The sequence below is a fragment of the Salvelinus alpinus genome, chromosome 29 (genome assembly GCF_045679555.1).
Source record: "Salvelinus alpinus chromosome 29, SLU_Salpinus.1, whole genome shotgun sequence".
In the NCBI taxonomy this organism is placed as follows: Eukaryota; Metazoa; Chordata; class Actinopteri; order Salmoniformes; family Salmonidae; genus Salvelinus; species Salvelinus alpinus.
This window is the reverse complement of record NC_092114.1, coordinates 21,445,107-21,471,258: the sequence shown is the minus strand read 5'-3', so window position 1 is coordinate 21,471,258 and position 26,152 is coordinate 21,445,107. Positions and strand designations below refer to the sequence as shown.

The following is a 26,152-nucleotide window of genomic DNA, read 5'->3' as shown; positions in this document are numbered from 1 at the left end:
AGGCAGTGATCGCTGAGATCTTGGTTGAAAACAGCAGAGGTATATTTGGAGGGCAAGTTGGTTAGGATGATATCTATGAGGGTGCCCATGTGTACAGATTTGGGGTTGTACCTGGTGGGTTCATTGATAATTTCAAATTTAGATTGTAGGATGGCCGGGGTGTTAAGCATGCCCCAGTTTAGGTCACCTAGCAGCACGAGCTCTGAAGATAGATGGGGGGCAATCAGTTCACATATGGTGTCCAGGGCACAGCTGGGGGTAGAGGGTGGCCTATAGCAAGCGGCAACGGTGAGAGACTTGTTTCTGGAAAGGTGGATTTTTAAAAGTAGAAGCTCGAATTGTTTGGGTACAGACCTGGATAGTAAGACAGAACTCTGCAGTCTATCGCTGCAGTGATTGCAACTCTGCCCCCTTTGGCAGTTCTATCTTGTCAGAAAATTTTATAGTTATGGATGGAAATTTTAGGGGTTTTGGTGGCCTTCCTGAGCCAGGATTCAGACACAGCTAGGACATCCGGGTTGGCGGAGTGTGCTAGGGCAGTGAATAAAACAAACTTAGGGAGGAGGCTTCTAATGTTAACATGCATGAAGCCAAGGCTTTTACGGTTACAGAAGTCAACAAATGAGGGCCTGGGTTAACCTCCACATCCCCAGAGGAACAGAGGAGGAGTAGGATAAGGGTACGGCTAAAGGCTAAAAGAACTGGTCGTCTAGTATGTTCAGAACAGAGAGTAAAAGGAACAGATTTCTGGGCGCGGTAGAATAGATTCAAGGCATAATGTACAGACAAAGGTATGGTAGGATGTGAATACAGTGGGGGTAAACCTGTGCATAGAGTGGCGATGAAAGAGATATTGTCTCTCGGAATATAGTTTAAAATAGGTGATGTCACCGAATGAGTTGGAGGTGGACTAAAGTGTTCAGTAAGGCGTATTGAGCAGGGCTAGCGGCTCTACAGTGAAATAAGGCAATAAATACTAACCAAAACAGCAATGGACAAGACATATTGACGTTAGGGAGAGGCATGCGTAGCCGAGTAATCATGGGAGTCCAGTGAGTGGCTTCAGGCAGCTAGAGGGCCGGGGCTAGCAGCTAGCAGAAGGGCCTTAGAAGGACGTTGCGACGGAAGAAAGTCTGTTGTGGCCCCCTCGTGCTGAAAATGACGGCTGATGGATCAGCAGGGCTCCGTGTGGTAAACCAAGCCAATTGGCAAAATAGGTTTAGTGGCTGAAGAATTTGGGACTCTAAAGCTAACAGTCCGGTGTGCTCTAGACATCTAACGCTAGCGGGCCGTGGCTAGCAGTGCCGCAGAGCCCGTTTGAGTACCCCCTCGAGCAGATTTCGTCGGTAGTCCAGTTGTGAAGGATCGGCGGGGTTCCGTGCGAGCCATTTTTTTGGTCAAAATTAGAGTATACCCACTTCTCCAGACACAGCTACACCACTGAGTACAGCAAAGTGTTCCGATAAGCTTGCGTTGTTATTATTAGCTGCTTGTGTTTTTTTTTTAATAATTCACTTTCTCTAATCATAGGAGTAACAACAGGAATTGGTGCATGAGGAAGAGATAATGCAGTGTGACTTGAGTTCCACCATCAGCTGGAAGAATGTGTCCCCTTTTCTCAGCAAAGGGAGGAGGGAGAGTGGAGAGACAGTGAGTCGGGTGAGAGCTAGCCTCACCGCTGCTCCCTCCCTCCCCTCAGGCTGATCATCAGATGCAGGCCATCAGTCCAGTAAAAAAAAATATATATTATGCTCACTCAGCTGTGGCTCACAAGTAATACAACAAATGATCTATTATCAGTGTGATCATATACCTACATTTTTAAAATATAATTAAAAAATTGTCTGACAAGAACATTGGCAGGGCAATTCAAGCATAGCCAATATGCAGTGATAATGTATTGGGCCTAAAGCGTACTGCACAAACCTCATTGCTACAGAACTGTTTATAATTGGTTCATGTTGGATAGACTTATGTTTTTCAAGTTATGTTTAAAAACAAACTGAGCGGTAGATCTCGGCTTGCATTTTGACTCAGAAAGAGATCCTGACTTATAAAAGGCTGGTGACCACTGACGTAGACAAATAGTCATAGCATTTTTTGTGTCCTCAGGATGCCCCACTTCTGTATAGCACTTTGTGACATCTGCTGATTTAAAAAGGGCTTTATAAATAAATTATACATTTGATTGATTTAAGAAACCGGCCCTGCCTGTTTCCCATTGCTAGGGTCAGGAGTTTTACTACTACTCACTGGTCAGAAATAGAAACCTTTGCCAGCTTAATTTGACCAGTTGTTCCCTCTATGACCTCTTCCATATGTCATGATTGTAAAATGTCATCAAGTGTAAGCTTTGGTACATTTATTGTACCATATTTATTTTAACATTTAACATTTAAGTCATTTAGCAGACGCTCTTATCCAGAGCGACTTACAAATTGGTGCATTCACCTTATGATATCCAGTGGAACAACCACTTTACAATAGTGCATCTAACTCTTTTAAGGGGGGGGGGGGTTAGAAGGATTACTTTATCCTATCCTAGGTATTCCTTAAAGAGGTGGGGTTTCAGGTGTCTCCGGAAGGTGGTGATTGACTCCGCTGACCTGGCGTCGTGAGGGAGTTTGTTCCACCATTGGGGTGCCAGAGCAGCGAACAGTTTTGACTGGGCTGAGCGGGAACTGTACTTCCTCAGAGGTAGGGAGGCGAGCAGGCCAGAGGTGGATGAACGCAGTGCCCTTGTTTGGGTGTAGGGCCTGATCAGAGCCTGAAGGTACGGAGGTGCCGTTCCCCTCACAGCTCCGTAGGCAAGCACCATGGTCTTGTTTATCATATCTAGCTTAATTTAACACATTTTTCCCACCTTTGTCTCCTCTGCATATTATCCCCTTGAGAAAATGTCCCCTTATTGTGATTGTAAAATGGGATCAAGTGTATGCTCAAAATAGCATGTATAAATGGGATTGATGGATCACTCTGTGACAACCCTTACCTTCAGCTTGCCTGTAGTGTGGAAGTTACACAGGGTGTAGTTGGACCACGTCCTATTGGTGTCTGGGTGGCGGAACCACTGTCCTGATTCGCTACAGATCTTTGTAGCTTTTTCTGTTGAAACAATCAAGTAGGACTAATGACACATGCTGCAAAACATGTTTAACACTTAGACACTTAAAGGAGTAGTTCACTATTTTACAACTTGATGTTAGATGGTTCCTCACCTTGAAAGTAGTCTATGGTAGTCTATGACACTTAAAGGTCGACTTTGGACAAAAACCGCACAAATAACGGCTTTAAACTGCATAACTTCTTAGCACTAGGGGTCAGATTTTTTTATATATTTTTTAAATAATGTGCCCAACGTAAACGGACATTTTCTCTGACCCAGATCGTAGAATATGCATATAATTTACAGATTGGGATAGAAAACACTCCAAAGTTTCCAAAACTGTCAAAATATTGTCTGTGAGTATAACAATACTTATTCTGCAGGCGAAAACCTGAGAAAATGTAACCCGGAAGTGATATAAAAAAAAATAATCTGTGTTCCCTGGCCCGTCTATCCTCCATTTAAATGGGTATCAACCAGATTCCTTTTCCAATGGCTTCCTCAGGCTGTGACCAGGCTTTAGACATAGTTTCAGGCTTTTATTTTGAAAAATGAGCGAGATGTTTCATAAGTAGTCAGGTGTCCTCTGAATGTTTCCTGCGCGCGAGAGGGGCTCCCCATTTTCCTTTTCTCTCTTAAAGAATAGGTTATGGTCCGGTTGAAATATTATCGATTATGTTTGTTAAAAACAACCTGAGGATTGATTATAAAAAACATTTGACATGTTTCTACGACCATTACGGATACTTTTTGGAATTTGTCGAACGGAACACGGCTTTGGTTTTCTCAACATAATGCGCAACCCAAATGGCGTTTTTTTGTGATAAAAGTAATATTTATCGAACAAAAATAACATTTGTTGTGTAACTGGGAGTCTCGTGAGTGGAAACATCCGAAGATTATCAAAGGTAAGCGATTCATTTTATTGCTTTTCTGACTTTCGTGACCAAGCTAACCAAGCTAATATAAGGCTAGCTGTTGTAGCATTGAAAGCTACACTCACAAAAGCTTGGATTTCTTTCGCTGTAAGGTATATTTTCGAAATCTGACACGATAGGTGGATTAACAACAAGCTAAGTGTAACGGCTGTCCTCTCTCTCTTCATAAGAAGAGGTGGAGTAGTGATCGAGCCAAGGCGCAGCGGGTTGTGAATACATGAATGATTTATTAAATAAACAAAACGAACAAACACGAAAACGAACTATACTTGAAAATGATACAAAATAACAAAACGAAAGTAGACAGACCTGAACAACGAACTTACATACAACGTGAAGAACGAAATGAACAGGAACAGACTACATGAAATGAACAAACCGTAAACAGTCCCGTATGGTGCAAACATCGACACAGACACAGGAGACAATCACCCACAACGAACACTGTGACAACGCCTACCTAAATATGACTCTTAATTAGAGGAACGCCAAACACCTGCCTCTAATTAAGAGCCATACCAGGTAACCCAAAACCAACACAGAAACAGAAAACATAGAATGCCCACCCAACCTCACGTCCTGACCAACTAACACACAAAAACTAACAGAAATAGGTCAGGAACGTGACAGTACCCCCCCCACAAGGTGCGAACTCCGGACGCACCAGCACAAAGTCTAGGGGAGGGTCTGGGTGGGCATCTAACCACGGTGGTGGCTCAGGCTCCGGGCGCGGTTCCCACCCCACCATAATCCATCCTAGCCCCCTCCCTTCAAGAATGTCCACCCTCTTACTTCCCCCACAAAATCCTCCTAATAACAAATCTAATAATGACAATACCGGGACAGAGAGATAAACCAAGACAGAGGGATAGATAAGACTATAGAGGTAGATAAAGATAGAGAGGGAGATCAGGATAGAGGGGCAACTCCGGACTGAAAGGCAGCTCCGGACAGAGAGACAGCTCTGGACTGATGGGCAGTTCTGGGTATTTAGCCTTTTCAGGCTGAAGGGCAGCTCATGGCTGACTGACGAATCTCGACGCTCATGGCTGGCTGACGGCTCTCGACGCTCATGGCAGGCTGACGGCTCTCGACGCTCATGGCAGGCTGACGGCTCTCGACGCTCATGGCAGGCTGACGGCTCTCGACGCTCATGGCAGGCTGACGGCTCTCGACGCTCATGGCAGGCTGACGGCTCTCGACGCTCATGGCAGGCTGACGGCTCTCGACGCTCATGGCGCTCTGACGGCTCTGGCTGCTCATGGCGCTCTGACGGCTCTGGCTGCTCATGGCGCTCTGACGGCTCTGGCTGCTCATGGCGCTCTGACGGCTCTGGCTGCTCATGGCGCTCTGACGGCTCTGGCTGCTCATGGCGCTCTGACGGCTCTGGCTGCTCATGGCTCTCTGACGGCTCTGGCTGCTCATGGCTCTCTGACGGCTCTGGCTGCTCATGGCTCTCTGACGGCTCTGGCTGCTCATGGCTCGCTGACGGCTCTGGCAGATCCTGTCTGATTGGCGGCTCTGGCAGATCCTGTCTGGCTGGCGGCTCTGGCAGATCCTGTCTGATTGGCGGCTCTGGCAGATCCTGTCTGATTGGCGGCTCTGGCAGATCCTGTCTGATTGGCGGCTCTGGCAGATCCTGTCTGGCTGGCGGCTCTGGCAGATCCTGTCTGATTGGCGGCTCTGGCAGATCCTGTCTGATTGGCGGCTCTGGCAGATCCTGTCTGGTTGGCGGCTCTGGCAGATCCTGTCTGACGGGCGGCTCTAGCGGCTCCTGTCTGGCGGACGGCTCTAGCGGCTCCTGTCTGGCGGACGGCTCTGTAGGCTCATGGCAGACGGGCGGCTTTGCAGGCTCATGGCAGACGGGCGGCTTTGCAGGCTCATTGCAGACGGATGGCTCAGACGGCGCTGGGGAGACGGATGGCTCAGATGGCGCTGGGGAGACGGATGGCTCAGATGGCGCTGGGGAGACGGATGGCTCAGATGGCGCTGGTGAGACGGATGGCTCAGATGGCGCTGGGGAGACGGATGGCTCTGGCCGGATAATGCGCACTGTAGACCTGGTGCGTGGTGCCGGAACTGGAGGCACCGGGCTAAGGACACGCACCTTCATACTAGTGCGGGGAGCAGGGACAGGGCACACTGGACTCTCAAAGCCCACTCTATACCTGGTGCGAGGTACCGGCACTGGTGACACCGGGCTGAGGGCAAGCACATCAGGATTAGTAGGGGGAGAAGAAACAGTGTGTACAGGGCTCTGGAGACGCACTGGTAGCTTAGTGCGTGGGGCCGGAACTGGAGGCACCGGGCTAGATACACGCACTATAGGGAGAGTGCGTGGAGGAGGAACAGGGCTCTGGAAATGCACTGGTAGCCTAGTGCGTAGTGTAGGCACTGTAGGTACTAGGCTGGGGCGGGGAGGTGGCGCCGGAAATACCGGACCGTGCAGGCGTACTGGCTCTCTTGAGCATTGAGCCTGCCCAACCTTACCTGGTTGAATGCTCCCGGTCGCCCGCCCAGTGCGGGGAGGTGGAATAACCCGCACCGGGCTGTGTAGGCGAACCGGGGAAACCATGCGTAAGGCAGGTGCCATGTATGCCGGCCCGAGGAGACGCACTGGAGACCAGACGCGTTGAGCCGGCCTCATGACACCTGGCTCAATGCCCAATCTAGCCCTACCAGTGCGGGGAGGTGGAATAACCCGCACCGGGCTATGCACACGTACAGGAGACACCGTGCGCTCTACTGCGTAACACGGTGTCTGCCCGTACTCCCGCTCTCCACGGTTAGCCTGGGAAGTGGGCGCAGGTCTCCTACCTGCCCTTGGCCCACAACCCCTTAGCCCCCCCCCAAGAAATTTTTGGGAGTTACTCACGGGCTTTTCGGGCTTCCGTGCAAGACGCGTCCCCTCATAACGCCGGTTCCCTTCTCCGGTTGCCTCTGTTCTCCTCAGTGCCTCCACCTGTTCCCATGGGAGGCGATCCCTTCCAGCCAGGATCTCCTCCCATGTGTAGCAACCTTTACCGTCCAATACATCGTCCCAAGTCCATTCCTCCTTCTTTCGCTGTCCCTTACTCCGTTTACACCGCTGCTTGGCTCTGGATTGGTGGGTGATTCTGTAACGGCTGTCCTCTCTCTCTTCATAAGAAGAGGTGGAGTAGTGATCGAGCCAAGGCGCAGCGGGTTGTGAATACATGAATGATTTATTAAATAAACAAAACGAACAAACACGAAAACGAACTATACTTGAAAATGATACAAAATAACAAAACGAAAGTAGACAGACCTGAACAACGAACTTACATACAACGTGAAGAACGAAATGAACAGGAACAGACTACATGAAATGAACAAACCGTAAACAGTCCCGTATGGTGCAAACATCGACACAGACACAGGAGACAATCACCCACAACGAACACTGTGACAACGCCTACCTAAATATGACTCTTAATTAGAGGAACGCCAAACACCTGCCTCTAATTAAGAGCCATACCAGGTAACCCAAAACCAACACAGAAACAGAAAACATAGAATGCCCACCCAACCTCACGTCCTGACCAACTAACACACAAAAACTAACAGAAATAGGTCAGGAACGTGACACTAAGCTGTGTTTTGGTATATTTCACTTGTGATTGCACGATTATAAATATTTTTAGTAATATCTTTTAATCTGATACGTTTGGACATTTTCATCTTCCTTTCAGGACCGGAACGAGGCTGTAGTTTTCTCAACATAACGCGCAACCCAAATGGCGTTTTTTTGTTATAAAAGTAATATTTATCGAACAAAAATAACATTTATTGTGTAACTGGGAGTCTCGTGAGTGGAAACATCCGAAGATTATCTAAGGTAAGCGAGTCATTTTATTGCTTTTCTGACTTTCGTGACCATGCTAATTTGGGGCTAGCTGTTGTAGCATTGAAAGCTACACTCACAAAAGCTTGGATTTCTTTCGCTGTAAAATATATTTTCAAAATCTGACACGATAGGTGGATTAACAACAAGCTAAGCTGTGTTTTGGTATATTTCACTTGTGATTGCATGATTATAAATATTTTTTGTAATATTTTTGCATTTGGCGCCCTGCAATTCTAGCGGTTGTTTAGAAAAGTGATCCCGTAAAAGGGATCCGTAGCGCAGAGAAGATAACTAATCAATGCACCATCATACCAGGTAATTGAATGCAAAAATAAATACAAATAAAATGATGAATGAGATATTTGGCTACAGAAGTGCCATTTCTTACCGATCTCTACAGCTTCTGTCCAAAAACAAATCCTGTGAAATGATGTCAACACATACTGGAGGAGTTACTGGCTAGCTACAAGTGGCTAGCTTAGCTAACGAACTAGCTACGTCGGTCGCGGCGCCCATGACCAGGATGACACATCGATGAACCACCAAATGCACACCCCATATCTGTTTGAAAATTGAGAAAGAGGCGAGTTGGACCGTTTTGTGTGCCCAAAGTTGATCTTTAAACATAAACACTTAAACTGTGCAATGTCCATAAGCTTTGCAACCTCTTGAAACCATGAATAATGAATTAAAGGTCCAATTGCAGCCGTTGATACTGTGATATCAAATCATTTATGGGTAACAATTAAGTACCTTACTGTTATTATTTTTTATTAGAATGGGCAAAAATAGCTTATTAGCAAAGAGCTATTTCTCAAGCAAGAATGTTGCTAGGACTGTCTGGGAGTGGTCTGAGTAGGTTTGGAACTATCTTTCTTATTGGTCTAATAACTAATTTACCCCCTGGTGATGTCACCAGGCAGGCCAAAACTCCATCCCATCAAAACAGGCTGAAATTTCAGGCCATCTTTTCCAACAACTAAAAAGGTTTTATCATAATTTTCACAATTTCACAGTATTATTCCAACCTCATAGTGTGAAAATGTATATAAAGCATTAGGCCTTTAAATACTATGAATATTTTAAATTCAAGACAAGTTCCAGAGTGATGCATTTATCACAAGGAGTTAACAAGTCAGCATTGGAGCATCTGACCGTCCAGAACTTTGACTTTATTTATTCTTGCTTGTAGTTTACAGAAAGTAAAGAAATGCAGAATTTACATAGTAAAAAATAGCATAGAAAACAAATGCACACACATAGAGACAAACAGGACACAAAAACAAACACCTCTTATAGCCAGGACTTACCTGTGGAGTCGAAGTCAGGGAAATAGTTGGGGCAGTTCTGCCAGGTGACTGTCCCAGCTGGTGTATCATCCCAGCACAGCCAGCCATCCCAGGTCCGGTTACAGTACAGCCCTGCACCGCCAGCAACACACAACCAGACACAGCACACGAATGAACACTCACTGTGAAAACACTATGTAGCTTAGCTTAGTGAAACCAGCTGTAGGCTACATTAACCATTTGGCCACACTCGTCTGTCATCTGTCTACTGGAATAGCATGTTAATCGTAACTCTTCACAGTGACATTGTTTGGCTCTGTGATTTGTGACCGTACTTGTCTTTGTGGGTTCTTCTGATTGTGTGCTGTAACCTTGAAGTGGTTATGAAATGTATTGTATTCTATTATAATTCTATTCTGGAATAATCACACACTCTGAGTTTGTATTATTATACACCTTTTAAACCAATACGTTTTTCTGCCAACTTTTGCATCCAGTCAACTTTTTGCCGACTTTTCTTTATAAAAGATATTGCCGGTTACAAAGCCTCTACTTTTATTTCCGCCAACCTACCTAGTCATGATTGAGGAAAAGTTCTGCCTACTATAAAATGTATCCGTAATGCTGTGGTGGCATTGGCAAGCACTACGCCAGGCCCGGGCAAAGACCGGCCCGGGGGCCGTATGCGGCCACGACCCACGACCTGATTCAATATGTACTGCTATGTACTGTCCCACAAAATTGCTAAACATAGCAAGCCATTCGCTGAGGGCGAATTCATTAAAGAATGTTTAATTGACTCTGCAGCAATACTTTTCCCCGACAAGAAAGAGCTGTTTGGAAATGTTTTCCTGTCAAGACGAACAGTGACACGGCATGTTGAGGACATCGCAGAGAATATGGAACAACAGTTGAAAGACGAGGTAAAGGATTTCACCTATTTCTCCTTGGCCCTGGATGAGACCAGTGATGCACGTGACACGGCACAGTTGTTGATATTCTTACGAGGCATAACCCCAGACTTTGAAATTACAGGGGAGCTTGCTTCAGTGCAGTCAAGAGCACAACCACAGGGAAAGATTTCTTGGAGGAGGTTAATAAGTGTGTGTCAAAGCTGGGACTGACTTTTGAAAGCTATCCAGTGTGACCACTGATGGGTGCCCAGGAAAAAACGTTGGCCTTTTGAAAAGGATAGAAGATCAAGTAGCTGAGCTGAACCCAGATCAGAAAATTATTTTCCTGCATTGCATATCAGGAGGTGCTCTGTAAATGTATTCTGAAAATGAGCCATGTTGTGGATACAGTCCCTAAAGTGGTCAACTTCCTAAGAGCAAAATCTTTAAACCACAGGCAGTTTGTCTCACTGTTGGAAGAGATAGCGTCGGGTCATGCAGATCTCCGCTACCACACAAACATGAGATGGCTGAGTTTGGGGAAGGGGCTTAAAAGTCAGAGATGGCTGAGTTTTTGCAAATGAAAGGAAAACATGTGGAGTTTTCTCATCATTTTGAGGATTTCAAAGTGTTGGTGTTGGGTATTTTCCAGAACATGTGTGCTCATTTCAGAGGAGCCAGCAAGAATAGTGCTCTCTATATGTGCTCTGGGTCATTAGACACCATTAGATATTAGATATGTCTGGGGAGTGGATATGACTGTTGTACCAGTGATATGGCCTAATATTTACTGTTGCTATGGTTACACCTATTGGGAATTTTCCAGAACATGTGTGTTAATTTCAGAGGAGTTAGCAGGATGACATGTCTGTTAATTTCAGAGGAGTTAGCAGGATGACATGTCTGTTAATTTCAGAGGAGATAGCAGGATGACATGTCTGTTAATTTCAGAGGAGATAGCAGGATGACATGTCTGTTAATTTCAGAGGAGATAGCAGGATGACATGTCTGTTAATTTCAGAGGAGTTAGCAGGATGACATGTCTGTTAATTTCAGAGGAGATAGCAGGATGACATGTCTGTTAATTTCAGAGGAGTTAGCAGGATGACATGTCTGTTAATTTCAGAGGAGATAGCAGGATGACATGTCTGTTAATTTCAGAGGAGATAGCAGGATGACATGTCTGTTAATTTCAGAGGAGTTAGCAGGATGACATGTCTGTTAATTTCAGAGGAGATAGCAGGATGACATGTCTGTTAATTTCAGAGGAGTTAGCAGGATGACATGTCTGTTAATTTTGAACTATTGCGATGGCTCTAATGTATCCATGCCCTAACATGAAACCAAACTAAAATTAGTGCAAGGCAAAAAGATAACGGTGGATAAATGCCAGAGGGGATGAATCATTAACATAAAAAGGAGTTACTATGTCTGTGATAGTAAATGTATAAGAACTGTGTGCCAAGGTTGAAAAGGCAGTTGTAGGGCCTCCCGGGTGGCGCAGTAGTCTAGGTCACTGCATCGCAGTGCTAGCTGTGCCACCAGAGACTGGGTTCGCGCCCAGGCTCTGTCGCAGCCGGCCGCGACCGGGAGGTCCGTGGGGCGACGCACAATTGGCCTAGCGTCGTCCGGGTTAGGGAGGGTTTGGCCGGTAGGGATATCCTTGTCTCATCGCGCACCAGCGACTCCTGTGGCGGGCCAGGCGCAGTGCGCGCTAACCTGGTAGCCAGGTGCACGGTGTTTCCTCCGACACATTGGTGCGGCTGGCTTCCGGGTTGGAGGCGCAGAAACAGTGTTAAGAAACAGTGCGGCTTGGTTGGGTTCAGTTTCGGAGGACGCATGGCTTTCGACCTTCGTCTCTCCCGAGCCCGTACGGGAGTTGTAGCGATGAGACAAGATAGTAATTACTAACAATTAATTGGATACCACGAGATTGGGGAGAAAAAAGGGGGTAAAATTTAAAGGAGAAAAAAAAGAAAAAAAGAAAAGGCAGTTGTTTTCATGAACCAGCTCAGCTTTTATTATATTGTAATAAAAGTCTATCTGAACTCACAGGCTCCGGTATTTAGGAAATATTATTGACTGAATATTTCCACGACATTGGAAAATGACATGCTGTTGGTTTCCTCTCCTTTCACTTTCAATGTGGATGACACTCCCACTGACCTGCAAATTGAACTTATCGATCTTCAGTCTGATGCAGTGATAGAGAACTATTCAAGAGAACTATTCAAAACAATGTCACTGACGAGGTTCTATGCATCTCTCGATGAACAAAACTTTACAAAGATTAGGAGTCATGCTCAGAAGATGTTTGTACTGTTTGGGTCAACTTATGTATGTGAACAGACATTTTCAGTGATGAAATATAACAAGTCAAGACACAGATCATCTCTTACTGACTCTCACATCTCAGCAATCCTGCTCATAGCGACGTCAGAAACTATACCTGACTTCACTGCTCTAGTCAATGCCCATCAGAGACTTCACTCCCCACACTGATTGAGTAGTTTAACTGTAATGTTGAGCTCTCTCTCTTTCTTGTGTTTTTGTGCATACCCGTTAACAAGAGTTCTGTCCATGGTGCTGAATGCACAGTGTAATTTTCCCTCCATGTAGTTCATTGCATGTTTAATAATGAAAAAACCTAGGGCCTCACGGGTGGCGCAGTGGTCTAGAGTGGTCTAGGTGGCGCAGTGGTGGCACAGAGTCTCTGTGGTGTTTCCTCTGACACATTGGTGCGGCTGGCTTCCGGGTTGGATGCGCACTGTGTTAAGAAGCAGTGCGGCTTGGTTGGGTTGTGTTTCGGAGGACACATGGCTCTCGACCTTCGTCTCTCCCAAGCCCGTACGGGAGTTGTAGCGATGAGACAAGATAGTAACTACTAACAATTGGATACCACAAAATTGGGGAGAAAAAGGGGGTAAAATAAATAAATATAAGTTTAAAAAAATTATAATAATGAAAAAACCTACCAAAAGGAGAACATGGATGTGGTTTATTTCTGTGCATGTTAAAAAAGTAAAATAAGTAGCATATCTGGATGTGATTTACAGTAGATATATCTATCAACACATGATGTATAATCTTGTAATATGATTCTGGCCCGCGATGGCAAAAATATATTCTAATGTGGCCGCCCAGGCCTGCACTACACTCTTAAGCTCGTGGTTGTTGCTAAGCAGCACCCGTTACTACTATCCTCCTGGCAGTTATAAACTTTGCTATCCTCTTGGCAGTTCTAAACTTTGCAAGGCATGTCAGTCACTTCACCCATCTCTTCACCCGCTCTCCACATGCACTATTTTCTTAACCACAACTGGACGGATCTGTAACGAATTACTGTGGGAATAAATAATCACTGAATTATGAAAATACTGGAATAAAGTATGCCAATGAAATTGAAGGCATCAAATTCTTGCTAACGGAAACTCCCAAAGTCATCCAATATTGTTATAATAGCCTACATTTGATTGAAGCAATAGCCTACCCGCGTGTGGTCAACTATTTCAGCACCATTTCGTGCTGCTTTGAGACAAGCCTGGGGTCTTGATAAATCAATCAATGTCCGATTTTTATTTTCACTGAATCTCAGTTTGGATTTTGGGTAGGCTACAATTTGTCACGACCTGATCTGGTTCACCTGTCCTTGTGCTTGTCTCCACCCCCTCCAGGTGTCACTCACTATCCCGGTGTCTTTATCCCTGTGTTTTCTGTCTCTCTGTGCCAGTTCATCTTGTTTGCCAAGTCAACTAGTGGTTGTCTCCTAGCTCCTTTTTTTCCCGGTCTCTGTTTTTCCCAGTCCTCCTGGTTTTGACCCTTGCCTGTTCTGACACCGAAACCGCCTGCCTGATCATTCTTCCTGCACTGACCTCGAGCCTGCCTAACGCCTTGTACTGTTTGGACTCGGACCTGGTTACTGAACCCCTGCCTGACCTGACCTCGAGACTGTCTAACGCCCTGTACTGTTTGGACTCTGACCTGGTTATTGAACTCTCGCCTGTACCCGACCTGCCTTTTGCCTACCCCTTGTGTTATAATAAATATCGGAGCTCAACCATCTGACTCCTGTGTCTGCATATGGGTCTCGCCTTGTGCCCTTATACAATTAGGCTGTGGAAATGTGAGCCAAGTTGAGGTGAGTGCTGCTAATGATGATCTTGTCTAGTTGGCTCATTTATTAGGATGGATCAGAATATGTTGCCAGCATGTTATGTAGTTTAACAAGGGGAGTATTTTGCTCTTCATTCGCAATAGTTTAGTAGCCTAGGTCTATTCACAACCAAAAAGCCTGCGACTCGTCTTAATCAATCAATATGATTTTGTTTCACTGAATCTCTGTCTATTTGGTTAATTCTCTGAATGGGAAAAATACTTGGTCTTTCACTTGGTCATCTAGCACTTATCAGAAATATTTAGCATGCAATAATGTAGCCTAAATCAAGTGTAGGTCATTATTTTTGCTCAATAGCAAAAGCGCACGGAGGATGTCAAATATGAACACGAGACTCACGTTCTTTTGAAAATATCTATTTATTTATATTATTTTCTATGTGTATCGCGATGAAGATACTCTCAATGTAAAACTCTAGCGCCTGATGAAGATACTCTCAATGTAAAACTCTAGCGCCTGATGAAGATACTCTCAATGTAAAACTCTAGCGCCTGATGAAGATACTCTCAATGTAAAACTCTAGCGCCTGATGAAGATACTCTCAATGTAAAACTCTAGCGCCTGATGAAGATACTCTCAATGTAAAACTCTAGCGCCTGATGAAGATACTCTCAATGTAAAACTCTAGCGCCTGATGAAGATACTCTCAATGTAAAACTCTAGCGCCTGATGAAGATACTCTCAATGTAAAACTCTAGCGCCTGATCAAGATACTCTCAATGTAAAACTCTAGCGCCTGATGAAGATACTCTCAATGTAAAACTCTAGCGCCTGATGAAGATACTCTCAATGTAAAACTCTAGCGCCTGATCAAGATACTCTCAATGTAAAACTCTAGCGCCTGATGAAGAAACTCTCAATGTAAAACTCTAGCGCCTGATGAAGATACTCTCAATGTAAAACTCTAGCGCCTGATGAAGATACTCTCAATGTAAAACTCTAGCGCCTGATGAAGATACTCTCAATGTAAAACTCTAGCGCCTGATGAAGATACTCTCAATGTAAAACTCTAGCGCCTGATGAAGATACTCTCAATGTAAAACTCTAGCGCCTGATGAAGATACTCTCAATGTAAAACTCTAGCGCCTGATGAAGATACTCTCAATGTAAAACTCTAGCGCCTGATGAAGATACTCTCAATGTAAAACTCTAGCGCCTGATGAAGATACTCTCAATGTAAAACTCTAGCGCCTGATGAAGATACTCTCAATGTAAAACTCTAGCGCCTGATCAAGATACTCTCAATGTAAAACTCTAGCGCCTGATGAAGATACTCTCAATGTAAAACTCTAGCGCCTGATCAAGATACTCTCAATGTAAAACTCTAGCGCCTGATGAAGATACTCTCAATGTAAAACTCTAGCGCCTGATGAAGATACTCTCAATGTAAAACTCTAGCGCCTGATGAAGATACTCTCAATGTAAAACTCTAGCGCCTGATGAAGATACTCTCAATGTAAAACTCTAGCGCCTGATGAAGATACTCTCAATGTAAAACTCTAGCGCCTGATGAAGATACTCTCAATGTAAAACTCTAGCGCCTGATCAAGATACTCTCAATGTAAAACTCTAGCGCCTGATGAAGATACTCTCAATGTAAAACTCTAGCGCCTGATCAAGATACTCTCAATGTAAAACTCTAGCGCCTGATGAAGATACTCTCAATGTAAAACTCTAGCGCCTGATCAAGATACTCTCAATGTAAAACTCTAGCGCCTGATGAAGATACTCTCAATGTAAAACTCTAGCGCCTGATCAAGATACTCTCAATGTAAAACTCTAGCGCCTGATGAAGAAACTCTCAATGTAAAACTCTAGCGCCTGATGAAGATACTCTCAAAGTAAAACTCTAGCGCCTGATGAAGATACTCTCAATGTAAAACTCTAGCGCCTGATGAAGATACTCTCAATGTAAAACTCTAGCGCCTGATGAAGATACTCTCAATGTAAAACTCTAGCGCCTGATGAAGATACTCTCAATGTAAAACTCTAGCGCCCGATGAAGGTACTCTCAATGTAAAACTCTAGCGCCTGATGAAGATACTCTCAATGTAAAACTCTAGCGCCCGATGAAGATACTCTCAATGTAAAACTCTAGCGCCTGATGAAGATACTCTCAATGTAAAACTCTAGCGCCCGATGAAGATAGTCTCAATGTAAAACTCTAACGCCTGATGAAGATATTCTCAATGTAAAACTCTAGCGCCTGATGAAGATACTCTCAATGTAAAACTCTAGCGCCTGATGAAGATACTCTCAATGTAAAACTCTAGCGCCTGATGAAGATACTCTCAATGTAAAACTCTAGCGCCTGATGAAGATACTCTCAATGTAAAACTCTAGCGCCTGATGAAGATACTCTCAATGTAAAACTCTAGCGCCTGATGAAGATACTCTCAATGTAAAACTCTAGCGCCCGATGAAGGTACTCTCAATGTAAAACTCTAGCGCCTGATGAAGATACTCTCAATGTAAAACTCTAGCGCCCGATGAAGATACTCTCAATGTAAAACTCTAGCGCCTGATGAAGATACTCTCAATGTAAAACTCTAGCGCCTGATGAAGATAGTCTCAATGTAAAACTCTAACGCCTGATGAAGATATTCTCAATGTAAAACTCTAGCGCCTGATGAAGATACTCTCAATGTAAAACTCTAGCGCCTGATGAAGATACTCTCAATGTAAAACTCTAGCGCCTGCTCCCTAACAAGGCAGCGTGAGGGTAGGAAAGAAATGAAACGCGGATGAAAAAAGTATAGACTTGGGCTCTGTTTCAAAATATCACTTTTTTTTATATGATAACGTTTCCACACGTTGCCATGACGCAAGTTGTATGGGAAAAATATTAGCAGTATTTTATTCTGTTATATTTCATTATATTCTTAGCCTACTATAAAATATGTGTATTGACTGTGATCAGCGTAGCCTAAGTGTATCTTGTCTGTTTAATGAACAAAATAACTAGAGTTCCTGTGCATGGCACAGCCACATAGCATATAGACTGCACAGACCAGTAACATAATTCAACTCAAAATATGCCATTCTATTCTTTTGAAAATACATTTCATTAGTCTTATAATGTTTCTCATGACCTGAGTATTTTCTCAATGGATTTATTCAAATAGACACCCACCCACATCTGTATACCACTACTACCACTCCTCACCGGCATGTGCACTGGAGGTATAAAAGGAATGTGCACTGGAGGTATAAAAGGAATGTGCACTGGAGGTATAAAAGGAATGTGCACTGGAGGTATAAAAGGAATGTGCACTGGAGGTATAAAAGGAATGTTCACTGGAGGTATAAAAGGCATGTGCACTGGAGGTATAAAAGGAATGTGCACTGGAGGTATAAAAGGAATGTGTACTGGAGGTGTAAAAGGAATGTGTACTGGAGGTGTAAAAGGAATGTGCACTGGAGGTATAAAAGGAATGTGCACTGGAGATATAAAAGGAATGTGTACTGGAGGTATAAAAAGCATATGCAGGCAAAAATGCAAATATTTTTACAGGCAAAATCCCATAAATCCTATGTGAAAGCGGAATTAGAGTAGCGCACATCATCACTACCTGATTTGTTATACGGCTGGTCTCTGTTCATCTTCTCAAAGCATTTGTATTGACCGTCGATTATCTTCTTCCTCTCCTCCTCCTCCTGACTGACCCTGGGGCTGACTGGAGTCTCCACAGTGGGCTCTAGCAGACCATGAGGAGTCACCTTCTGGCTGACTGGAGTCTCCACAGTGGGCTCCACAGACCCTGGCTCTAGCAGACCATGGGGAGTCACCTTCTGGGGAAGAACCACATGTAACGGGACAGACACCATAAAGAAACACACACAATACAGTATGAGGATTTCTACTTGTCAACAGGGAAGAGTAACAGTGATTACCAAGACACAGATAGATGGAATACAGCGTGAGGATTTCTACTTGTCAACAGGGAACAGTAACAGTGATTACCAAGACACAGATAGATGGAATACAGCGTGAGGATTTCTACTTGTCAACAGGGAACAATAACAGTGATTACCAAGACACAGATAAATGGAATACAGCGTGAGGATTTCTACTTGTCAACAGGGAACAGTAACAGTGATTACCAAGACACAGATAGATGGAATACAGCGTGAGGATTGGCACCCTATTCACTAAAAAATGCAATACTTTAGACCAGGGCCCATAGGGTTCTGGTCCAAAGTAGTGGACTTTATAGGGACTGTGGTGCCATTTTGGATGCATTGCCTGTCCCAGACAGACCTGTACTGTTTTGTCCATTAATCAACTGAGAACGAATCAATCTCCAATTACCTTTAACTTTTCCTTGGAGAACGTCAGACATTTGGACCAGGTCTTATTAATGAAGGGACTTTGGACCCAATTACCAGATTCATCACAATATTTTGACACTTTTCCTGCAAAAAAAATAAACACTTCATGGTAATTGTTAGCGATATAATTTCAGCAATGAGTAATGGTGATTTGGCAGCTGCTGAATCCATCATCAATCCATCACTGAATCCATCATCAATCCATCACTGAATCCATCATCAATCCATCACTGAATCCATCATCAATCCATCACTGAATCCATCATCAATCCATCACTGAATCCATCATCAATCCATCACTGAATCCATCATTGTCACATGAAGCCGCTGCTATAGCTACACTGACTGGACTGTAATATCAACTGTAGAGGCAATAGTTACCCACTGGGCACAGACGTCAGTTCAACACCTAGTTTTGATTTACATTTGGTTGAGTTGTCAACTAACGTGAATTCAACGTGAAAATAACAAAACATTTCACTATGTCATTAGGTTAGAAGCTGGATGAAAAAAATCTGAAATGCCTTTACATTGATGATTTTTTTAAAAATCCTATCAGTTATTTTTTTTACATGACGTGGAAACAACGTTGATTCAACCAGTTTGTGCCGTGTCGGTAGTTTTTCTCTCTCATTTTGCTGTCATATAAATGTTGCTATTTGTACCGCAGATTGCCCCTTTAAGTGTTATTCTGTTTGTCCTCATTACTCAATTGAGCATCACTGCATTCCATAACACTGAGAGCCAGCTCCTTGTCATTCAACTAATTCACCACCAAAGCTAGAAAAACACTTAAGATATAAGTTATGAGCATCACATAACACTTTAATATACCAGACTTGGGGAAACTCTTCCCTGCTCTAATCACTAAAGCGTAAGTTGAATCTTCTGTTAAATAATGACTGAGATCACAATTTTCCCTGTCTGTAAGCACGCTAACCCAGCAGCCTGTCCTCCCCCAGCAGCTAATCAACGGTTCTGTACATAAAACCCAGCTGAGCTATCCAAGACAGCTTGCTTCAACAGAACAAAAGAAGAGTGAAATAATTAGATCAATTGTTGCATCACTAGTGATTAACAATCTATATACTCTACACTCATTAGTCCAACTCTCATTGCAGTCATTGTGTCACTGGTCAGATTGGTCAGATAAGTACCTGTATTCAAAAAGCATCTCAGAGTAGGAGTGCTGATCTAGGATCAGTTTTGCCTTTTAGATCACATTCCATAAGAGTACATGGACAGGGAGGACCTGATCCTAGATTGATGTATGATACAGATCTAGGACGAGTTCCCCCCTGTCCATATAATCTGATCCTAGATCCTAGATCAGAACTTGAGTGTAAGATGCTACATTGTCATTCCTATAGAGACTATTGGTCAAAATGATCTCTATAATCTACCTGTGACTTGGCCAATTCCCTCTGCAGAAATTGGATAATTTATCAGTATGCGGTCTTACCAGTGGTGTCCAGGCCGGGGTAGTATGGGCAGTTCTGTGTGGCGTAGGTCCCCACCGGAGTCTCGTCCCAACATAACAAGCCATCCCACATACGACTACAGAACACACCTGCGTTAGGGAGAATTACTGTTTAATATCTTTAGCTAGCTGTTCATTAATAACACTTCAGGCTACCTCCATATTGCTGAACCATGTGTTAACAATTCATGTCTAACCCTATTATTTACAGTACCAGTCAAAAGTTTGGACACACCTACTCATTCAAGGGTTTTTCTTTATTTTTAATATTTTCTACATTGTAGAATAACAGTGAAGACATCAAACTATGAAATAACACCTATGGAATCATGTAGTACCCAAAAAAGTGTTAAACAAATCAAAATACATTTTATATTTGAAATTCTTCAAAGTAGCCACCCTTTGCCTTAATGACAGCTTTACACACTCTTGGCATTCTCTCAACCAGCTTCACCTGGAATGCTTTTCCAACAGTCTTGAAGGAGTTCCCACATATGCTGAGCACTTGTTGACTGCTTTTCCTTCACTCTGCGGTCCAACTCATCCCAAACCATCTCAATTGGGATGAGGTCGGGTGATTGTGGAGGCCAGGTCATCTGATGCAGCACTCTATCACTCTCCTTCTTGGTCAAATAGCCCTTACACAGCCTGGAGGTGTGTTTTGGGTCATTGTCCTGTTGAAAAACAAATGACAGTCCCACTAAGCGCAAACCAGATGGGATGGCGTATTGCTGCAGTATGCTGTGGTAGGCATGCTGGTTAAGTGTGCCTTGAATTCTAAATAAATCACTGACAGTGTCACCAGCAAAGCACCCCCACACCATCACACCTCCTCCTCCATGCTTCACGGTGGGAACCGCACATGCAGAGATCATCTGTTCACCTACTCTGTGCCTCACAAAGACACGGTGGTTGGAACCAAAAATCTTCCATTTGGACTCATCAGACCAAAGGACAGATTTCCACCGGTCTAATGTCCATTGCTCGTGTTTCTTGGCCCAAGCAAGTCTCTTCTTATTATTGGTGTCCTTTAGTAGTGGTTTCTTTGCAGCAATTCGACCATGAAGGTCTGATTCACACAGTCTCCTCTGAACGGTTGATGTTGAGATGTGTCTGTTACTTGAACTCTGTGAAGCATTTATTTGGCCTGCAATTTCTGAGGCTGGTAACTCTAGTGAACTTATTCTCTGCAGCAGAGGTAACTCTGGGTCTTGCTTTCCTGTGGTTGTCCTCATGAGAGCAAGTTTCATCATAGCGCTTGATGTTTTTTTTGACTGCACTTGAAGAAACTTTCAAAGTTCTTGACATTTTCGATATTGACAGACCTTCATGTCTTAAAGTAATGATGAACTGTCGTTTCTCTTTGCTTATTTGAGCTGTTCTTCCATAATATGGACTTGGTCTTTTACCAAATAGGGCTATTTTCTGTATACCACCCCTACCTTGTCACAATACAACTGATTGGCTCAAACGCATTAAGAAGAAAAGAATTCCACAAATCAACTTTTAACAAGGCACACCTGTTAATTGAATTGCATTCCAGGTGACTACATCATGAAGCTGGTTGAGATAATACCAAGAGTGTGCAAGCTGTCATCAATGCAGTGCGGTTGTAGACGATTTCAACTGGGGGGGGGGGGGCAAGCTGGGGCCAGTTGTACTGTTAGAGGGGCCAGTTACATTAGACGTTATTGCTGTCATATTGTTTTCTTCACTGCATTGCAGGCATTAGCAGGCGAAAAAACATGTTCATAATCATCATTAATAATGGATGTAAAAAAATAACGATAGCAAAAATGAGTTATGTAAGGGGGGTCCAAAAAAGGGGGTCCAAAATTGTTCTCACATGGGCACTGCCCCCCCCCCCCCCAGAACCGCTAGTGCATCAATGCAAAGGGTGGCTACTTTGAAGAATCTAAAATATATTTTGATTTAACACCTTTTTGGTTACTACATGATTCCATATGTGTTACTTCATAGTTTTGATGTCTTTAGTATTATTCTACAATGTAAACATTTTTAGAAATAAAGAAAAACCCTTGAATAAGTAGGAGTGTCCAAACTTTTGACTGATACTGTCTATTTGAGACATTTAGCAGATGCTCGGTGCCTTTAGCACTTTCCATAAAAGCAGAGATGCTCCAACCATTTAGCTATGGTAGTTTTATAGGCCTTTATCACTGCATTTAAGTCATTTATAGGCCTATATCACAGCATTTAAGTATTTTATAGGCCTATATCACAGCATTTAAGTATTTTATAGGCATTTATCACTGCATTTAAGTATTTTATAGGCATATATCACTGCATTTAAGTATTTTATAGGCATATAACACTCCACCCCAAAACTATCTTTTGGTATTTATTTTCATTAGTCCATTGTTGACATATTCCCAACTTGTCAGCAAACAAGTTTTCAAGATATGTAACTTTCAAAATACAGAAATTATCTCCGTATGGCGCATTTTACATCATATGATGCTGTGTTTTATATTATATAATGCAAAATGTATCATACGTGATTATTTCTGTATTTTGAAAGTTACATACTATCTTGAAAACTTGATTGGTGACAAGCAAAACATTTTGGGATTATGTCAACAATGGACTAATGAAACAAATACCAAAAGATAGTACCAGCATTTCTATTACCTATAGCATCAAGGGAGCACTGATTACACATCCATCCACTAAGATTTACTTAAGCAACAAAGGTCATAGCATCAACACTAGTGCTTTCTCAAAGAGCTCCATTAATCAGATCCCAGACTTCCAGTAAGTAGTGTGATTAGATTAAAGGGGCAATCTGGGATTGGTACATCAATTTTTGTACTTTTAAATTAGTGATTTGTGCTTCACCTGTGATGTTGTGCTGCTGGTCTCGGCTGAACAGCTCAAGACATTTGTATTGACCCTCGGTCATGGTCTGCCTCTCGTCCTCCATTATGGTCAGGACAGGCCTGAGAGATGTGTCTGGGCTAGCAGGCTCAGAGCTGGACTCCCCGGCAACAGTTCCGCTCTGCAAAGACACAGCAACCACTTCATCTTACCAAAATAGAGCTATTTAACATCTAAGTGACTGGATAGTGATGTATGTGTAGGTTGCACCTAGGCTGTGCTGCCCTGAAACTAATTGCCCTGAGCTGAATCAATTTGTATTGTGTTGTGACAATATTGGCATGCTTGTTCTTCAACAGTCAATGTGAATGTGTAATGATCTAGAATGAGTCCTAGAATGAGCTGTTCTCTTTCTATGGTATACTATTGGAATTGTGAGAGCGATTTATTGACAGTATAGTCCCACATGAACTTGGGGCGGCAGGTAGCCTAGTGGTTAGAGGCAGGTAGCCTAGTGGTTTAGTAGTATCATTCTGTGAGTTTATTCCTCCACACAGTAAAATGCATTTGAGAACTCAAAAAATAATTAATAAAAAGGGATAGATTTTTTATATGAAGAGGACAAGAGCGTCTCTCTGATCCTGTCTGTTCTCCTATTGTGTGGTTTGGAAAAAAATCTTTAAAAACCATGGGAGCTCGTCTCGTCTCCAACGCTGATGTAGATAACACTTCGCTGCACAAAGACGAGAAGGAAATCAAGATTCAAATAGCAACTGTGTCCAATGTGTCGTCGTGAGTGTGACTCATCTCTCCTAATATTTCTACAGAGAATTAAGCCACTCAAGCGCCGGGGCTTGTCATTTCTCTCGCTCGCTCTCTCTTATTCTCTTGTTCTCTTTCCGCTTCCACACTTTAATTAATTATACATAAATATTAACACAATAGCTTGGAGAGATTTGTTCGCAAACACCTCCCACCCGCCCTAACCTCCTCCCTCCTTTCTCTCTTTTTTAATTACTTTCATCTCTTCCCGTTGAACTTTTGGAGTTATTTTCCTTCTCCAGGGAATAGTACATCAGTTACCTGACAATTCAAAGCATACTGAGCTACAGACACAAACATAAAAGGAAGGGGAGATTTTTTTTTTTAAGTCTGAGAGAGTTTTCGGAATATTGACGATGTCCCATGTAGCAGTTTAGCAGCCGTACATATGATGTCACTCCAAACGTTGAAGTAAATGACGTCATACATACGACCACCAGGCCACCACCAATGTCAGCTTTAAAGGTCCAGACAATGAGTAAACCTCACCTGTACACAAATGTCCTTCCTCTATCCTTTCCTCCACGCATCTTGCTGAAATAATAGTTACTTCAGAAGCTTAGAGTAAAGCTTCACTGGACGCAAAGACAAGTGCATGAACATCAGCCAGATTAAAGAGATCAGCATGGATTCGATTTACCTTTTACACTCAGCCAGGCAGACAAATGTAATTTAATTACATGGTACATACACTTATCGACAGCCAACTTATCATCAGGTGAACATTTCATTTCACATCGACACTGATGAATAGAAGACCAAATGGACAAAGGTATTATTATCAGTACAAAGGTATTATTATCAGTATAAAGGTATTATCGTTAGTACAAAGGTATTATCAGTACAAATGTATTACTATCAGTACAAATGTATTATTATCAGTACAAATGTATTATTATCAGTACAAAGGTATTACTATCAGTATAAAGGTATTATCGTTAGTACAAAGGTATTATCATCAGTACAAAGGTATTATTATGAGCCAAAAACCTGTTGGTGTACCGATAAAGCAGTTCAACAATACAAGTATGTGTCCCGACAAACATGTTAAATAAAACGTCTAGAATCCATTTTGGTGACAAAGAAAACTAATTTCTACATGCTTTACCTGGGCAAGCTCGACATGCTTTACCTACTTTACCTCTACATGCTTTACCTACTTTACGTCTACATGCTTTACCTACTTTACCTCTACATGCTTTACCTGGGCAAGCTCTACATGCTTTACCTACTTTACCTCTACATGCTTTACCTACTTTACCTCTACATGCTTTACCTACTTTACCTCTACATGCTTTACCTACTTTACCTCTACATGCTTTACCTACTTTACCTCTACATGCTTTACCTACTTTACCTCTACATGCTTTACCTACTTTACCTCTACATGCTTTACCTACTTAACCGCTACATGCTTTAGCTACTTTACCTCTACATGCTTTACCTACTTTACCTCTACATGCTTTACCTACTTTACCTCTACATGCTTTACCTACTTAACCTCTACATGCTTTACCTACTTGACCCCTACATGCTTTACCTACTTTACCTCTACATGCTTTACCTACTTTACCTCTACATGCTTTAGCTACTTTACCTCTACATGCTTTACCTACTTTACCTCTACATGCTTTACCTACTTTACCTCTACATGCTTTACCTACTTTACCTCTACATGCTTTACCTACTTAACCTCTACATGCTTTACCAACTTTACCTCTACATGCTTTACCTACTTTACCTCTACATGCTTTACCTACTTTACCTCTACATGCTTTACCTACTTTACCTCTACATGCTTTACCTACTTTACCTCTACATGCTTTACCTACTTTACCTCTACATGCTTTACCTACTTAACCTCTACATGCTTTACCTACTTTACCTCTACATGCTTTACCTACTTTACCTCTACATGCTTTACCTACTTTACCTCTACATGCTTTACCTACTTAACCTCTACATGCTTTACCTACTTTACCTCTACATGCTTTACCTACTTTACCTCTACATGCTTTACCTACTTAACCTCTACATGCTTTACCTACTTTACCTCTACATGCTTTAACTACTTTACCTCTACATGCTTTACCTACTTTACCTCTACATGCTTTACCTACTTAACCTCTACATGCTTTACCTACTTTACCTCTACATGCTTTACCTACTTTACCTCTACATGCTTTACCTACTTTACCTCTACATGCTTTACCTACTTAACCTCTACATGCTTTACCTACTTTACCTCTACATGCTTTACCTACTTTACCTCTACATGCTTTACCTACTTTACCTCTACATGCTTTACCTACTTTACCTCTACATGCTTTACCTACTTTACCTCTACATGCTTTACCTACTTAACCTCTACATGCTTTACCTACTTTACCTCTACATGCTTTACCTACTTAACCT

At 42.9% G+C, this 26,152-nt stretch overlaps 1 protein-coding gene across 1 annotated transcript in view; it reads right to left on the bottom strand.

Moving 5' to 3' along the window:
* Window positions 1-26,152, bottom strand: part of LOC139559299 (calcitonin gene-related peptide type 1 receptor-like) — a 95,655-nt gene that overhangs the window by 26,739 nt on the left and 42,764 nt on the right. The window contains exons 3-8 of the mRNA XM_071375170.1: window positions 22,937-23,096; window positions 20,060-20,167; window positions 18,578-18,681; window positions 17,838-18,057; window positions 9,220-9,330; window positions 2,993-3,105 (exon numbers count right to left, since the gene is read on the bottom strand). Coding sequence (XP_071231271.1) covers window positions 2,993-3,105; window positions 9,220-9,330; window positions 17,838-18,057; window positions 18,578-18,681; window positions 20,060-20,167; window positions 22,937-23,096 — 816 coding nt within the window. The remainder of the gene's footprint in view (window positions 1-2,992; window positions 3,106-9,219; window positions 9,331-17,837; window positions 18,058-18,577; window positions 18,682-20,059; window positions 20,168-22,936; window positions 23,097-26,152) is intronic.